The 15,497-nt window shown below is 39.6% G+C and overlaps 1 protein-coding gene across 7 annotated transcripts in view; it reads left to right on the forward strand.

Annotated features, from left to right (window-relative positions):
- LOC105465546 (TPD52 like 1) overlaps positions 1–15,497 on the forward strand; it is a 102,143-nt gene that overhangs the window by 74,693 nt on the left and 11,953 nt on the right. For all 7 annotated transcript variants that reach the window (XM_011713999.2, XM_011714000.2, XM_011714004.2 and 4 more), the window contains exons 3-4: positions 717–865; positions 13,504–13,605. In XM_011713999.2, coding sequence (XP_011712301.2) covers positions 717–865; positions 13,504–13,605 — 251 coding nt within the window. The remainder of the gene's footprint in view (positions 1–716; positions 866–13,503; positions 13,606–15,497) is intronic.

Below are 15,497 nucleotides of genomic sequence, written 5' to 3' on the forward strand. Positions count from 1 at the left end.
AAAGAAAAATCAACACAAATCACTCCTTTACATACATCCTCTATTCCCTTGTTCCTCCCTTTCTTAAGGCATTAGCTTGGCAAAACCCCATTGTCTGCCAATTCCATTCCTGCACCAATGCAACTGTGTGTGGTTGGCAAAAAATAAACTACATTGAGGCCAGGCATGGTGACTCACGTCTGTAATCCCAAAACTTTCGGAGGCCAAGACAGGAGAATCCCTTGAGGCCAAGAGTTTGAGACCAGCCTGGTCAACATAGGGAGACCCTGTCTCTTTAAAATAAATAAATAAAGTGACGCTTGAGAAGAAGTTATATAAAATAAGGGTACAGTAGAAAACCAATTTTTGTTCAAAAATTATGTCTGTATACAACTTATAGAAAGAACATTTGGAAGTTTAGAAACCAAAAAATAAGCAGTGGCTATTTCCTAGTAGGATACAGGTGATTTTTATTTCCTTGTTTATGTTTTTCTGTACAATCTGACTTTTTTTTTAAACAAGCAGCATTGATTACTTCTATAATCACTAAAATGAAAAATTCTGTTTCTACTTTGAGATATTAGACTATCATCTGTAGGGAGTGTGTTTGGCAAACCCACACGTGGGGTTGTATAAACAGGAGGGTCAGAGGCTGCTTTGGAACACCCAGAGCTTCTGTAAGTATCCTTTTTTGCTGGTCTGACATTTTTCCCCTCCATTTCCCCTCCACCTTATAGCTAGAAGACGAAATTACAACACTACGACAAGTTTTGTCAGCAAAAGAAAGGCATCTAGTTGAGATAAAACAAAAACTCGGCATGAACCTGATGAATGAATTAAAACAGAACTTCAGCAAAAGCTGGCATGACATGCAGACTACCACTGCGTAAGTATCATGTGAACAGTGTTTTATTAACCCAGCCTGCTGGCTCCTCACTCTGTTGTGTTTTGTTTCATTTTTCCTACAAGGCTGATTTGGTGCATGAAGCTAGGGAAAAAACAATGCTTTCTCTAAAAGCAAAGCAAAGAAATGTGAATAATCATTAAGTATGTTGCACGTGAAGCAGATTCTATGAAGCAGCTTCATGAAATAAAACTTTATTCACTGAAACTCTGTTTTCACTCAGACTTCTTTCATTAGGTTTTATTGTTTGAATGCTTTTCTCTTTATATTTTTAAACATTTGTCAGATATACTTTTTTTAAACTTCTTCTCGTAAAAACTATAAATGAGAAGGTGTTTTCTCCTCAGCACACTTGACACTCATTACGTATGTCTTCCAAAACTGGTTGGCAGTTTCAATACTGACTTGTTGGCAGTTGATTTACAAAGAAAACCTTGTACTTCTCGTCTTTTGTTTTGCACTTTTCATTCTCACTATTCTAGGGAGTATTTAGAGTTGGGTTTAGACCAGTAGAAATTGTTTTGGCCCTGTAATCCCAGCACTTTGGGAAGCTGAGGTGGGTGGATCACGAGATCAGGAGATCAAGACCATCCTGGCCAACATGGTGAAACCCTGTCTCTACTAAAAAATACAAAAAAATAGCTGGATGTGGTGGAACTCCCCTGTAATCCCAGCTACTCGGGAGGCTGAGGCAGGCGAATCACTTGAACCTAGGAGGCAGAGGTTGCAATGAACCGAGATGGCACCACTGCACTCCACCCTGGCGACAGAGGAAGACTGTCTCAAAAGAAAAAAAAAAGAAGAAGTGGATTTTGCTTTGCCATTATCATCCTGTCTTATGTTAGGCAAGGTACAGAATAATCTCGATTATTCTACAATCACACTTTTTTTATTATTCTTAAGTTGCGTGAAACATTTAATGATGATGGTACTTTTCTAATGTTGCAAAGTATTTTACCTGCCAGGGGGTCTTGTACCAAAGAAGAGTACTCCACATATGTGATGTAATTTTTCTTCTTTTTGTGTATTGGGGGTTAGGGGCTGGTGAGGAAATCACAGAGGCTTTATCCCTAGCCCTAACTTTAGTCCCAAATTTCACCATTAAGAAATTGTCTTCGGGTTATGCATTTTCTTCTCTACTATCACACTTTGGAAGGTAAAGATATTGCATTCCTAATAACTAAGTTGGAGCCAATTTTTCTCTCTTTCTCCTAGGCATAGAGAGACCTGATGGTAGGAAGAGGTACCAATGATTGACAGCAATTATTTCAGTTTTGCCAGCAGCCAACTTTGCCTGCTGGTTCCTAAGAACTAAAGTGTAAGACTTTTTGCTGCTATGTGAAGATGTCCTTTGTATGAGGAATTGGGTCTAAAATGAGCATGACATCTCCCCAACTTCCTTAGTTTCCATAAGAATGAGAATGTTTCTCTCCCTCTAAATATGGCCTAGCAGTCCTACTGGGCTCTATGCTTGTGCACCCTAAGGACTCAACCAGATAGGTTCAGGGCACAGCCCAGAGTCAGGCAGGATGGAGCCAGGGAGCTTGTCAGTTTATCTCCAGAAGTTAACCAACCTTCCCCAACCTAATGATGACAATTACGGGAAAAAATAAGAACTCACGCACTGATGTGCAGCAATTTAAAAGATAAATTGCAACACCATATGAACAAGCTCCTGAAAGGATAACAGGATTTTAGACATTAAATTAAATAAGTTTATCTGTCAGTAGTTTCGCACTCTGGCCTAAGGACTTCATATTACATTGGTCTGAACTTCCCTGTGGTGTATAAGTACCAGGAAGACCTTCCTTCATGGCCTTCCTAATCACATTGCACAGGTAAACTACCCAAATGGAAGGCGGGGCAATGCTGGCAGTTCTGTTGCTGAAGGAAAGAGGTGCCTGGCAGGGAGGTGGGAATGTCTGAGCAGAGGGAGTGTCAAGTTTGTGCAAGGTCTGCTAGGGGAAGGGAGGGGAGAGACTCATATTCCCTCCTGGGACTGGAAATAGAGCTGGCAAGTTCAAGGAAGGCTTCTAGCCTCTTCCCACAGAGGATAATGTCTACTTTGTGTTTTTCCATGTTTGAAAAACTAATAGGTTTTATAGCCAGGTAGTCTACTTAATGTAAAGCATTTTGTTGGATGAATAGCCCAGATTTATTCCCTGGGGTTATGGTGTTTAGAGTCTAGTTAGGAAGACAGAGTTTGAGTTTTGTTGTTGTTGTTGTTGTTGTTTGTTTATTCGACAAAATCATGGACACGGGGGATAGAAAGGATTTGGAGAACAGATCAACAGTGGTTTGCAGGTGGATGATGAAGGAAATAGGACCAAGTGTGATGTCTAGGCCTTTGACTTGGGCTACTGAGTGTTGGAACTGTTTACGAGCATTGTGGTTAGGCTCATGGTTGCTTGGGTTGAAATCTAGGCCTTGCTGCATTCATGAAGTGAGATCATCTTAATACCGTTCCCATAGGTAGTGAAGACTCAGTAAGTTAATGTTTGTAAAGCCTGCAGAAGAGCATCTGACTCTTTGCAGGCATGCAGTGATTATTTGCTGCTGTGAGAAAGATTGAGAAACAAGTCTGGAGGAGAGGCCCAATAATTCGTTTTGGCTCCATAAAGTCTGAAATGCCCGATAGATAAACAGATTTATAGACTGAGAGGACAACTCAGTGGAAAAGTTTAACGCAGAGATGGACATTTGGGACTCATCTGCATATAGATAACATTGAAAACTAGATGACTAGATGAGATTTCCTTGGGGATTACTTAATAAATACAAATGGTCATGAACTCACTAACCTTTAGGAATGAAGTGAACTTTCCCTTGTAGGGAAGAACCAATCCCCATCTTTAGGAGGAGGCATAAGTCTATCAACCTTATAATTTGGAGAAAGGGTCTGTCTCCAACCTTTTCTTCTTGGTTGCTGAGGGAAGGCAGTAGACCTTAATCACATATTTGGAGGAGCGATAAAATCTGTATCCCTCTGAATTAATTAACCCCCTGCTCTTAGTGCTGTTCATGATACCCATTCCAGGACAAAATCTACACCTCATATGATGAAAAATTTGACGTGAAGAAATGATGAACTATGATCAGGTTAGGTTGGGTAGAATTAGATTTCAAAGCAGTAAAAAAAATTTTAGCTGTCAGAGGATGTGTGTGATTCCCAGAGGCAATACTTTGCATACTGATTAAGCAATCATGACCTATTTAGTTTGATTTATAATGAAAAGAAAATCTATGGTATGTTAATGAAAGATCTTGGCATATTTCAGTCTGCAGTAAGATTCAAACCGAAATAGGCCTTGATAAGCAGGAATAATTACACAGCAGACTGAAATTATCTCCTTTACAGAAAGATTCCAGGAATACAGGAACAGGTCAAGGGATCATCGGTATCCAGGGTTTCTTGTTGCTGTCGTTCTTGTCATAGATTTTACTTGCCTAGATTTGTATCTAAGAACATACAAAAAAGTCCTCCCCATTTTTTGATTTTCTGCTGCCTTTTTATGTTGTTATTAGACTTCAAGGAGACATGAGAGAGGTGGGTGACTTTGGGGTAAAGGAGGAGAAATCCAGCCTCTTCTGTAGGCAGAAGTAGAATCAGGAAATGCAATTTTATGGTGGGCTATTCAAAGCAGTGGGCTTCATTTATTCAACAAGTGTTCTGCTTTCTAACCCATGAAATCCCCCCACTAATAAACCCCTCTGAATTGTGCCACAATCTAAATGGTAAGTCGACAGAGGGCAGAGATTTTGGAAAGGAATTTAAACTATTCTATCTTTTTGAAAGCTTAATAACTTTATCTTATATAAAGAGGACTAAAAGCCTCACATTCAGCATTTTAAAAATGCACAGTGCTCAAAAATTGGAGGTTAGTTTATGATTTATTTACTCTTTGATTTTGTGCTTCTAAGACTTCCAGGCCATTATGGTCAAGAATTCTTATTATCTCTTTTTATGAGGGATCCTGGTTGTAGCGCTATTGAGTTCAGGAGTGCCAGTGAAGATTAAAGACCTAATTTTAAAAGATGTACATACCCGGTCTCTCACATGGTTGTTCATTCTTTTTACCTTCAGGCTTTCATCTTATTACACAAGGCAGGAAGTAGATTCTTTTTTTCTAGATTCAAGTAGTAAATTTATGTTCTGATAACATATTTAGGGAGCCGTTGGAATAAAATAATCCTAAATGAATTTTTTTGTATCTTTGATGAAATGTGTATATTCAACCATTAAAGGAATACTCTCTTTTAAATCTCATAAGAGGAAATATATTCGTGGTATAAAATACCTTCTTCTAAAAGGATGAACTTTTTATTTCTTCTAGTTGTGTGTAGAAAAATGCTTTAAGTCAAAACAATTTAGAAAACAACATGCTTTCTCCTTTTGATTATTAACACTGATGTTCAAATTATTAAAACATGTCAAGTGGATTTTGCATGAAAAGTCAACAGAATGCTTTTTATTTGGCTTGCAGAGACCCTTACCTCACACTACTGAAGATCCCCGGTTGGCGTGCTGGCCAAACAGCTAACCTGTCCTTGCCAATAAATGCTATCCATTCCAGCTAAATTGAGTCTCCGAAAAGTAAAGCCCACTTTCCTGTTGACTTTCTTTGAAAAACAGGAAGTTTATGTGTACTCAAAACCAAACATCTCTCAGTAAACAGTCTTAAATGACTTAATGCATATGAGGTGCTCTATAAACATTAGCTGCCATTGCTTTCAAAAACGTGAGCTGCTATTGCCACTGCTGCCAAAGAAAGGCAAATGGTTAACCATGAAAGTAATGGCAGCTAGTGTTCAGTCCTAGACCAGATTTGACCCTTTCAGAAGTGCAGGTCCCTACAGCGGTGTTGTTTGCTGGAATGGCTTTAGAACACACAGGGGTAGATTTCTCTTCACTCACCTGAAAGCTTCAGTTGTTCTCTTGAGTTAGAAGCTTCACACTGGAAACTCCTGATTCTGCTCCTGTAGCTGAAGTGAGGACAGGCACACAACACAGACTCGAAGCATATACTTTCAACGTTTCTGCCACCTAATGCACAACTGACAGCAACTCAAAGATATCTTACACATTCATGCTTTTACTTAAGGAAAACGTATTGTTCTTCTGCTTTATCAATTGTGTAAGTCAGCAATGGTGAACCTATATTTAGCTTAAAGTAAGAGAGCTAGCAATCTGAAATGCTAAATACTATTTGTATTTAAATTAGAAGATTGTCAAGTCAATCAGGGTATTAGTATTTAAGTTGTTTTTCATTATTTGAATATTATAGCACATACTTCCATATGATAGTGTTGAAAAACAATCTTAAGTATTAAAAATGTGCCACATTCCATGGCATAATAAAATGCAATACATCATCGAGGGCTGTGGCTCACACCTATAATCCTAGCCCTTCAGGAGGCCGAGGTGAGAGAATTGCTTGAGCTCACGAGTTCAAGATCAGCCTGGGCAGCATGGTGAAACCCTGTCTTTACAAAAAATGCAAAAAATTAGCCAGGTATGGTGGCATGTGCCTGTAGTCCCAGCTACTTAGGGGGCTGAAGTGGGAGGATTGCTTAAGCCCAGGAGATGGAGGCTTCAGTGAGCCGTGTTCACACCACTGCACTACAGCCTGGGTGACCAAGTGATACCCTGTCTACAAAAAAAAAAAATAAAACAATAATAATAATAATAATAATAATAAAGCACCAACTTCTTTGGGCTGATAGGAGGGTTTTTGTTCTTTTTTTTCCAAGACTCAGACTCCTAACTTCTGGATGGGGATCTACATTACTCAGCCAATTTTAAGATCAAGTTCAATCAGGATGCAGCATAACGTTACAGGGCCTGTGCAATACATAACTCCTGAGGCACTATTTGCTTAGACCAGGCATGTCCAATATCTGGGCTTCCTTGGGCCACACATAAAATACACTAAAGATAGCTGATGAACTAAAAAGAAAAAAAAGTTGCAAAAAAAAAAAAATCTCATAATGATTTAAGAAAGTTTATGAATTTGTGTTGGGCTGCATTCAAAGCTGTCCTGGGCCACATGTGACCTACAGGCCACAGGTGGGACAAGCTTGGCTTAGGCTATAGTGTGAGTGGTGCTCCTTGGTGCTTTTAAGTCTTGGAGCCCAATGGCCTATTTCTCTTGGGGTCTCTGGTTACCGTGTTCTTGGAAATCGTTTCCCTACATATAACCCTTTCTCACTGTTTACCCTTTTGAAATTTCTTTCAATTGTTGATTTCCAAGTAATGTATATAAAATAGCAACTAACTGTTTTCAAGAAATGTGATGGTTAGCTGGGCTCAGTGGTGCTTGCCTATAATTCCAGCTGCTGGGGAGGCTGAGGAAGAAGGTTTTCCAGAGGCTAGGAATTTGAGGTCAGCTTGGATAACATAGTGAGATCCCAAGTCTATACATATATATAAAAGGAATATGATGTTTAGCTTAGGGAAGAGGTATAAAAATGTGGGGGAAAAAAATGTGCATTTTAGCATTCTTGAAATGCAATATTGTTTCTCTCTCTGAACACTGGTGCTATAGAAAGCTGACCCAACTCACCTTTAAATGTCTATCATCTTCAAGGCAACAAGATATTTTAATGGAAAGCAGGCACCCTGGACGAGGCCCTAGACTTACCTGTGTCACTAAGAGTCACATAACTCTTTTGGGCCTCAGTTTCATCATCTGTAATCTGAAGGAATTCGGCTCCAATGCCCTTCAGATTAAACATTAAATAATTACTGGAAATAAGGAGTCCTAAAATCTTTAACACTGCATTAAAGTACCTGTATAGCTGAATTTTAACTATAAAATTTCACATAGAAATAGACTTGCATTTTTCTTGGTGGGGACATAAATAATATTAATCCACACTAAAGTAATCAGATCACTGCACAGGCTCACCTCCCATTTTGCTGTAGAAATGTGTTTAAAACACAACGTAGCTATCACCTATTTTCCATATATACTTCTCTCTAGCTAGCTATATTTAAATTATGCATTAAATTCAGATTGTCACACACACAGAAAAAAGTATTTTAAAAATCATATCTTAATTCAAAACATTCTCAAATATATAAAGTTAAACTACATGGAAAAGCTTAAAAGAAAATTAAATATTGGGTCTAATTGTAAGAATTATTGAAGAAATGTGGGACCAACACAAGAATGAATTCTCTAACTAGTAGCCAGTCCCAACTTCATGCAAAAGCCACAGATATTGCAGACTATTTATTTACTTTTCCCTTGAGTCACCTTTCAGGCCACACAGAGTCCGTGGCAGGTGGTTGCTCAATAGACTTTCTGCCTTTCCTCCACCCTTCCCTGGTTTCCTTTTTACCCTTATCACTCCCTTCTCCCTAGGGCTCAGTCCATTTTGTAGGCACTAAGTGGCCAAGGCCCCAGGGACCTCTGGCCTTGATTGGACAGAAAGAGGTTGCTTTTACAGTCTTCCCAAGGGTGCAGGCTTAAGTCTTTTTAATTCTTCAAAATGGGACATTTAAAATATAGCACAACCCTTTTCGTGCCGTATTTTATGGCATCACAAAGCTGAACAGCTAGAGCAGAGGCACTAAGGTAGGAGGTCTTGATTTTAGATAACCTGATGACTGCCTAGGTGATGATATTTTTGTGAATAATTTCACAGGAGTTCTTTGAGCTTCTTGTATTTGGTTGTCTAGATCTCTAGCAAGGCCAGGGCAGTTTTCCCCAATTATTTCTTCAAATACGTTTTCCAAGCTAAAATTTTTCTTCTTCCTCAGAAACAGCAATTATTCTTAGGTTTGGCCATTTAACATAATCTCAAATTTCTTGGAGGCTTTGTTCATTTTTTTTTTCTTTGTCTTTGTTGGATTGTGTTCATTTGAAAGCCTTTTCTTTGACCTCTAAAGTTCTTTTTTCTACTTGTTCTAGTCTATTGTTGAAACTTTCCACTGCATTTTTTATTTCCCTAAGCAAATCTTTCATTTCCGGAAGTTATGATTGTTTTTTCCTTATGAAAAATTTTTTTATTGATGTCCTGTATTTTTTTTTTTTATGTTTCTTTAAATTAGTTTTCAGCCAACTTACCTTTCTCTGGTATGTCCTTGAGTGGCACAGTAATCAGCCTTCTGAATTCTTTGTCTGGCAATTCAGAGATTTCTTCTTGGTTTGGATCCATTCCTTGGGAGCGAGTGTGGCCTTTCATGGGTGTTATAGAACCCTGATTTGTTGTATTACTAGAATTATTTTTCTGGTTTCTTCTCATTTGGATAGGCTATTTCTTAAAATTGTTCTTGAATTTATTTTGGCTTGAATTTTTTTTTAAACTTAAATTTATTTTTTGCCTCTTAAGGATTAGACGTTAATGTTTATTTTAGCCTAATTTAATTCTTGGTGCTTGTAGGGGTGAAGACTCTGTATGAGATCCTTAGTGACGGAAAGTTTTTTTGTGAGCTGGCTTTCCCTTATGCTGTTTGTAGTCCTTACATTCTTGGTGTGTGGGCGAGTTCACTGCCTCTTATGGAGTTCGAATGGCAGGTATCTCTTGAAGCTTATCTCGTTCTCTCATGGTGTACCCTTTATTTATTTATTTAACTTTTTTCCCACTGTTTTATTTACTGAGTTGATGATTCAGGCTTTAGGCCACTAGGAGAGGTATCCCTGGTTAGGCACTGGTTGTGGCTAAGGCAGGTGGGTAGATGTAATACCTGATGGTGGACTGAGGTCCCAGCCTTGATGAAGGTGGCTGGAGGAGCTCTCAATTAGATGTGCTGAGGTTTTATCAGGGTGAAGAGTGGGAGCTACCTCAGCTCTCCTACCAGGTCAGCAGGAAAGCTACTCACCGCATAGCCTCATTCCTGTCCCAGTGTTCTGGCTATTCAGATCAGACAGGCGCCTCTTTTCATCTATGGAAATGTTGATGTTCCAAGTAGGGAGGAATTGTGACTTTGCCTCTCATGCAGGCCTAAATCTGGGGTGTGTTCCTCCTGTGGGGTTGCACTCACCCTGGATTCTTCCAGAAAGGCTGTCTATAGGTGCCTCCATTCCTCTGGGGGAAGTCCAGCTGTGTCTACAGTAGAGTGCCGGGGGGAACAAGGACCCCTTTTTCAAGTCCCTACAATCACAGAGGCTGCCTGACATTTGGGGTAGAGGTGCAGACTTTCCCTACTGCGCCCAGCACGGCAATTGTGTCTCTGCTATGAGAAACTTCCCACCAGTGGAAAGATCTGGAACTCAGGGCCTGTTGTACACATTCTTTTGTTCCATAGGGTGATCCTTTGATGTAGTGCTCGCCCCCTTCCCTTAGAAATGGGACATCCTGAGAGCTGGGCTGCAGTGATTGTTATTTCTCTTCTTAGTCTAACCACCCAGCAGGACTACCAGGCTCCAGGCTGGTGCTGGCAAATGTCTGCAAAGAGTCCTGTGATATGACCAGTTTTCAGGTCTCCCAGCTGTGAATACCAGTACTTGCTCTGGTGGAGGTGGCAAGGGACTGAAGTAGACTCTGTGAGAATCCTTGGTTGTAGATAGGTTTAATGTGCCAGCTTTCTCAGATGCTGGTTATGCTAGCAGTGAAGTTGTCATGTGGACAGACTCAGGACCTCTGCTTAGCCAGGATGTTACAGGCAGCAGTATTAGCTGTTCTTTTCTTTTTCCTGGGATCAGAGTTATTCTGTCATGAGTTGCAGTAATGGCCTGAGTTGGTCCGCCTCCAGCCAGAAGGTGGTGTATTTAAGAAGGCACCAGCTGCAGTAGTAACAGTGGGATTTAAGCTTTCCCTAAATTGTCCAAGAGAGGTATTCTGGTTTCTCAGGAGATAGTTGAGTCCATAAAGCCCTCAAGAGTTTATGTCTTCTCTACCAGGGCAGGTAGAGAAATACCATCAAGTGGGGGCAGGGATAGACTCTCCTTGGACGGGTCAGACTCTCCTTGGGTGGGGCTTGCTGCAGCCACTGTTGGAGGTTGGGAGGTGTGGTTCTCAGGCCAATGAGGTTACCTTCCAAAGGGGATTATGGCTGCCTCTGCTGCGTCATATAGTTCATCAGGGAAGTGGCAGATACCTGGTAGCAAAAGGCCTCACCCAGCTCCCACGCAGTTGGCGAGGCCAGTCTCACTCCTGCAGTGCTCTGCTAACAGAGCTGAGTTTCCATCCAGGCAGTCTGCGCACACTGAACTCAGACCTGCCCCAGGCCATAGGCTTCCCTGCTGAGAAAGCAAGCACAACTTTCAGGCTGCACCCCTCCCTGTCTGCCCACAGTGTTGGTAGCTCCTGCACTCTTATCTGCAGCAGTTTCCAGTCACCCCCCAGATTCTGCTTAAGAAAGTTCATGCCCAGTGGAAATTATTATAAAATTCAGTTGGAAACTTCTTTCCTCCCATGACCCCTCCCTAATTCCACTGGCTGCCTTCCTTGAGGCGCTCTGTGAGATACAGTTATATACATTCCCTGGGCTCAAGCTAGAGACTGGAGTGCCTATAAGGCTTTTCCCATTGCTGCTACTGCTATATTTCGCCCAGATACCTAAATCCATGCCAGCTCTAAGTTAGGTTAATTCCTTCTCCTGTGATCTGGATTTTCAGATTCCCTAGTGGAGACGTGGGTTCAGAGGCAGGTTTTCTCCTCTCACACTCTAGGAACTCAGTTTTTCACCTGTCTCTCAGAATTTGCAGTAGTGTGCCACTCCTTTCAAAGGATCTGTGAATTCTTTTGGTGTTCCTGTTAAGTTCCTGTGGTGCTTCTTGGAGCAAAAGTTCATGATGTGAGTCTCCACACACTGTTCTGTCTGAGCAAGTGCAAGATGCACGTTAGCCTGTCTGCCTCCTATCTGCCATCTTCCTCTTGTCTCCTTGATGATATTATTTGATTTCATGTATACACTGCCTGAAATTCTATGGTTTCATGTAGTCAAAAAATGTTTTTCCAAAATTAAAACCCAAAATCATGTAGCAAAATGTAAACATGAAGTTTAATTTGAATCAGCTGATATTTTTTGGACCGTCACAGAAAAAAATAAATTAAGCAAACTTCCTCAAAGCTGTTCATTTCTTTCATTTTTGTCTCATTTGCTGTTTGACCCAGTGCCATCTGGCATCCACATTCCTTGTTCTCCTCACACAGTCCTCTCCAGAGACACAAATGACCCCCTAGTCACCAGATTCTTCTTTGACCTTATTCCCCTCGGTCTTTTCATTTTTGATAGGAAATGTCTGTTTAGTAAATGAACATTTGGTTTTATGATCTAGTTAATGTATGTCTTTCATACTTCCTAAAAAAACAGGCATTGTGTTAATAAATAACATATAATGCTAACAATATTATAGAAAGATTCCATCCTGCTGACAAAAAGAATACCACATTAATAAAGTTATTTCTGTCCTAGGGAAGACCAAGGCACATATTTTAAAACATTCACTAGAGCCTGAGATCATACTTAGGGCTGGATGACTTGTGGGAGATGGAAGGGGTAGAGGGAAAAGGGCAGTTCCTACACAGCTGATTTCATAGGGTATAATGTTTTCTTACAGGTACCATATGCATGCAAGTGTAACAGGGTTTTGGAAGAACTTACCTGGGAGCAGCATAAATCAGAAGAAGACAGCATATGCATTTTTAAGATTTGAGTTTTTTTTTTAATGTGTATAAAAATTTTGCTGATGTACTATTATTCCTCAAGTTATGTACCTTTTATTTCCCACTTTAATAACTAACTCAGAAATTTCAAATTTCTCAACCCTATAAGTAGCACCATTGTCCTTCTTGTCATGATGCTCATATCCTCAGGACAATCTTTTGTCTTGCTCTTATTTGTCACTTACCATCTCCTGTTGAATCTATCCATTTGATCCCTGTAATCCATCATACCTCTTTCTTTTCCTAGTGCCACTACTCCCAGTTCAGAGTCACAGAAGGTTGTCCCTTTTGATATCACCCACTCATTCATCTACTCTTTATGGAGCTTCTCCTTTATCCCTTTGTCAGAGACTAGGGACACAAAGATGAATGGCTTCCTTGCCCTCAAGTAGTCAAGTCTAGTGTGACATAGGCTTATCAACAAATATTCACAGTACCGTATTCCTAAAACTGTTTTGAAAAAAAGTCACTATATCATCTTCAGATGATGTGCTTTTATTATTCCCAGCTATAAACACTAGAAAAGTAAACTAAATAACTAGCTGTAGTTTGCCTTTTTCTGGGTTTTCTTTTACCCAAATTAACAGTATAAGCTTAGATGTCCCTTCAAAACCTAAACCTGCATTCTCTAATTTCTGTGTCACCTTTGGTGCCTAGAGCTTTCATTGACACGTGTCTGTTTTAGAACTAATACACTTCAAGAACAACATTCTTCTCTCTGGGCAGTTCCGTTATTTGTCATGAAAGATCTGCACATTCAGATCTGTATTTGTATTTGTATCTGTATATACTTCCTAAATTCAGATTTAATGGTCTGACTTTCCTTCTGATGAACAGCCGCCAACCCGTCATCCCCAGACAATGAATGGAAACAGTTGGTTCTGTGGATCTTCTTCCTAAATCTATTGAGGAAAGAACGTTTTCAAAGTAAGGAGTGAGAAGGAAGATGAATTGTTTATGGGAGATCATGACATAAAAACCATGTTGTTCTGTTTTACTTCTAGCTACAAGAAAACACATGAAACCCTGAGTCACGCAGGGCAGAAGGCAACTGCAGCTTTCAGCAATGTTGGAACGGCCATCAGCAAGAAGTTCGGAGACATGAGGTACTGTGGGAAAATACTATGCGAACAGTGCTAAGCCCTTGGCTTTCCGTTTGAAGGGAGCACTAGCTATCAGCTGGTCATCTCAACATATGTATTTTTTTTATTATAATGGATAAAAATGTTGAGACTCTGTCTCAAAAAAAAAAAAAAAAAAAGGAAAAGCTTTGACACTGAGAGGCAAATATCTGTCTATCTTTATACCCTTGGGTACCTATTATACCCAAGAAAACATATTTTCCCATGTTTATAAAACTGGTTCTCTTCATACTGTGTTGAAATCTTTCACTTGAACCCTGGGAACTCCAGCATGATACTACTAACTAGAATAGTGCCTCTGCATCTTTAGGAGACCTTACAAACACCTCTGAAGCTTGTTTAAAATATGTATTCTTAGGTTGCACCTCTCAGAGGTTGTGCTCAGTAAGTCTGGGGTGGAGTCTCGGAATCTGCATTTATAACAAGCTTCCGAATAATCTGACTTCAGAGGGTCAATTTATGAGGAAGACAGACATAACTTAGTTCACCTTAGGTGAGTTCTCACTGATAAAATGGAGATAAGAATAACAATGTCGGCCGGGCGCGGTGGCTCAAGCCTGTAATCCCAGCACTTTGGGAGGCCGAGACGGGCGGATCACGAGGTCAGAAGATCGAGACCATCCTGGCTAACACGGTGAAACCCCGTCTCTACTAAAAAATACAAAAAACTAGCCGGGCGAGGTGGCGGCGCCTGTGGTCCCAGCTACTCGGGAGGCTGAGGCAGGAGAATGGCGGGAACCCGGGAGGCGGAGCTTGCAGTGAGCTGAGATCCGGCCACTGCACTCCAGCCTGGGCGACAGAGCGAGACTCCGTCTCAAAAAAAAAAAAAAAAAAAAGAATAAAAATGTCATTGGACTATTACAAAAGTAGCAGAAGAAACCCTGACATGTATTATGCACTCAAAAAATAGTAGTTTTTATCTTTAAATGACCTGCTTGGTTACAAGATGGTAAAAATTAGGGAGAGGATATTAACAGAAGCCCACGGTATTTCATAAATTGTTTTTCCCAGCAGTGAAGAATGAAGCATATGCAATATGTTGACATTCATATTCAAACACTAATTGGGTATAATGTCAAGGCTGTATTGACTGCCTTTCCTCCTGTTTCAATGTGGCTTTGTTTAGTATAGTGGATGGCCTATTTTCCAGGACTTCCAAACTTTCCATTTGTTATTACCCCATGTAAAGGATACAAAATTTTCATTATACACTGTGGCTAAAAATATTGGAAAATGTAGTCTATGTTGCTAATCAAATACAATCCTGAAATATTTTGAAGAGTTTGAAAATTTCAGAGCTTTATTTTCATAATATTTTATGTGTATATTTCTCTCAAACTATATCTAACACTTGTATATAAATAACTCTCTGTGAAAGCAACAAGTTTTACAAAGATTTTTACTTTTAAATTATGCCAAAGCAAGTAATATACATAAAAGTCATTTTAAAAGTGTTTAAGCTTCATTTAATAAAAGCCCTTAAATGAGAAAAATTAGTAAGCTTTGATTTTTTGGTCAAAAACTAATGTGCCAATTTGTAAATATGGGGGATATGTTAAAATTTGGTCACAGACCTTTTATTTTAAACTTCTTTTTGGTTAAAAGTGTCATATTAGTCTACATTTTTATTAGTTATATTATAACATTTTTGTGCATTCTGATAACAAATTTCTGAATTTATTCAAAAACATCACCAGCAAAATTCAAATACCTTGGAAGAAAAACAGCACCTCTCAGTTTTTCTTTAAAATTACTCCAAATTAATATTTACAGATTTTGTAAAACCTAGAATTTGGGCCTTTTAATAGTTGGAAAAAAAGAAGCATTATGTTAGGATTTAATTTGTATGTTTTGTA

The sequence above is a fragment of the Macaca nemestrina genome, chromosome 5 (assembly GCF_043159975.1).
Source record: "Macaca nemestrina isolate mMacNem1 chromosome 5, mMacNem.hap1, whole genome shotgun sequence".
Taxonomy (NCBI): domain Eukaryota; kingdom Metazoa; phylum Chordata; class Mammalia; order Primates; family Cercopithecidae; genus Macaca; species Macaca nemestrina.